Source organism: Sinocyclocheilus rhinocerous, unplaced genomic scaffold (genome assembly GCF_001515625.1).
Source record: "Sinocyclocheilus rhinocerous isolate Xijiao unplaced genomic scaffold, SAMN03320098_v1.1 scaffold98, whole genome shotgun sequence".
Classification (NCBI taxonomy): domain Eukaryota; kingdom Metazoa; phylum Chordata; class Actinopteri; order Cypriniformes; family Cyprinidae; genus Sinocyclocheilus; species Sinocyclocheilus rhinocerous.
This window is the reverse complement of record NW_015666167.1, coordinates 230,916-233,702: the sequence shown is the minus strand read 5'-3', so window position 1 is coordinate 233,702 and position 2,787 is coordinate 230,916. Positions and strand designations below refer to the sequence as shown.

Genomic DNA, 2,787 nt, shown 5'->3' with positions numbered 1-2,787 from the left:
GTATTCATCTATGCTTGTAATTTGTGTAATTGTTCTTGTTTTATTACTAACTTTATTAAAGCTAGTAGTTTTGCTGTGGTATAGAAGTACTTAAAGTACAAATGTCATTTTTAAATTTATTTATTTTTTTTTTTTTTTGCTTTGTGACCATTCAGGAGCCAAACAAAAAAATTATTTTTTTACATAATAATGATAAATAAAGAGTTTTTCTTACTTCACCACAAAATAAACAGCTTTTCATTTCCCCACTAATAATAATTTACAAACATAAACTATGTATTTTGTATATATATATATATATATATACAGTCAAACCAAAATTTATTCAGACACCTTCAACATTTCTCACATTATCACTGTTTATTTGCTTTAGTTAGTATAGAAAATGGTAATAAAATATGACAAGAACTCAAGAGTTAAAGTGTGTCAGAACAAATTCATCTTGATAATGTCAGATAACTTTGATAGAAAGGTATGTAATGAATTATATATATGCTTGTTATCCAACATAACACCCCCCCCCCCATTTTGTTTTTAATAAATAGATTTTCTTAGTTCTCCATAAAAATACCTTTTAGTTTCGCCACTATGTATAGTACTAAATTCTAAACAAACTATTTTTAAATATATACATTGTTTGAAGCATGTCACCCAAAGCAAATTATGATTTGCTTTTAATGAAAAGATTCCTAATCTGCACATCTGCAATGCAGCAGTAGGTGGCACTGCATGTCTCTGTACAGAACCAGCGAACAGGAAATAATCAACACCAGTCATTATTGGGATTCAATCATCATCCTGTTGAGATGTTCAGTCTAATCAGACGTCCTACACACTTTCATGCTTGTTTGTGGCTATTTTACAGTCAGCTGAAATTTTGGTTTGGGTGTCAGCCACTTGAAATGCTTAAAAATAGCTGAGTATAACAGATGTCATGCTGCTCTTTTTTATTTTATTTTTTTTAGGAGTGAAGCCCTTTGAGTGTCTGACCTGTGGCGTTGCATGGGCTGATGCTCGCTCGCTAAAGCGCCACGTTCGCACTCACACGGGCGAGCGCCCTTACGTGTGCCCGCTGTGCCAGGAGGCCCACATAGACGCCAGAACGCTGCGGAAGCACATAACAAAGTTCCATGGAGATCAGTTGCCCGGCAAGATCATGCTGGAGAAGGACACTCTGCAGTTCCACAACCAAGGAACGCAGGTGGAGCACGCCGTCAGCATCCTCAGTTCCGAACTGCCCCCTGAACTCCAACCTCCACAGCCTCCCACCACAGAGGAGATAGAGACCGTGCTCATTACAGAAGAAACCGTGGAGGCCGTGCAGGCTGTGAGCGAGGGAGCCGTGGCCACGTTGTCTGATCAGAGTATTATGCAGGTGGTGAACTACGTCCTGGCACAGCAGGCTGTAGTTAAAGTGGAAGAGGCACCAGAAATCATCCAGACCTTGGAAGTGGAGGTGGCCCATGTGGCAGAGGTGGAATGAGACCACCTCAACTGAACCTGACCTGGCAGTAAAAATTATATGACTATGGGCAGGCTTATTCTTTTTTTGTTGTCATATGCACCCTGTGTGATAATGTCAAAAAAGTGCTCATTTATTTTTGTTGTAAAATGTAAATTAAAATAAGCTCAAAGGACTCTGAGTTTGCTGATATCAGTGTGAGTGTGTTTGTGGTACAGGATCTAACAGACATGTTGTTGGTTTAGATGCAGTGATAACACACAGTGTGTGTGTGTGTGTGTGTGTGAATCAGTGCATGATGTGATGTGTGAATATGCTTGATTTGAATTATAGTAAACTTGTGTACATAAACGTAATAATTTGCATTGTAATACAGACACAATCAAGCATACGACAAATGAATTACAATATAAACATTTGGCTTTTTTGTACCTAGGTTACATTTTCTCATTATTAAGGCTGTTTTTTCCTTTTGATTATTTGTAAAGCTTAGCTGAGATATAAGCTCTAACAGTCTTAGCAAAAGGGCCATAGACTCTTGTCTGTTGTATAATGCGGTGCCTCTCAGTCTCAGCTGAGTACTATGTATAGCAGCAGAAATGACAACCAAATAAAAAGCTCCCTGTCTGCAGGGATGCACCATGTGCTATATTTCTTTTCTTTTTTCCATTTTATGTGTCTTGAAGTGTGAAAATGTGTAAAGTCTCTATGCACCACAACCAGCATCCCAAGATTTGTGAGAGCTGACGTTTTATTATAGTGTTAGCTGTTGGCGAACATTTTGTTGAATAAGATTAAATCTACTGGGTTCTGTCTGGCAGGAATTTTTCTAAATATGTTCTGGCTGCCATTTTGTTAACATACAGTATTACAATAGATGTATGTAACGTTATAGACAAAAATCAGCATCCCGCAAAAATGGTTTAGCCACCTATGATTTTAGCTGTGCCCTGTAAAAAAAAAAAAAAAGGGTTTGTGTGTTTCATTTATGGTAAATGGTATGGCCAGCACTTGATGTTACAAGTATTACCAGTGTATTTTAATCATGTGGGTCAATATCACCATAGAGTGCCTTTCAACCCTCACAATACTCAAAAATATTGGTTTTAATTTCCCATTCACTTTATGTCATGTCATAAATAGTAGACACTCAAGTACTATAGAAACATTAGCTGAGCTCCCACACATTTTTTAATGAGTTTTTTATGTACAACCAACCAAAAGGCACCCTACAGTGATATTGACCCATCTATGTCCCTAAATTATACAGTATTAATGTACTTGCATAAGCTAATAGTGTAAAAACTAATTAGCTGTGTAATGGA

At 37.2% G+C, this 2,787-nt stretch overlaps 1 protein-coding gene across 1 annotated transcript in view; it reads left to right on the top strand.

The window, feature by feature from the left end:
- The window catches only part of zbtb11 (zinc finger and BTB domain containing 11), a 13,239-nt gene extending 11,571 nt beyond the window's left edge, over positions 1–1,668 (top strand). Inside the window, exon 10 of the mRNA XM_016543039.1 lies at positions 966–1,668. Coding sequence (XP_016398525.1) covers positions 966–1,483 — 518 coding nt within the window. The 3' untranslated portion in view covers positions 1,484–1,668. The remainder of the gene's footprint in view (positions 1–965) is intronic.
- Positions 1,669–2,787: the final 1,119 nt, after the last annotated feature.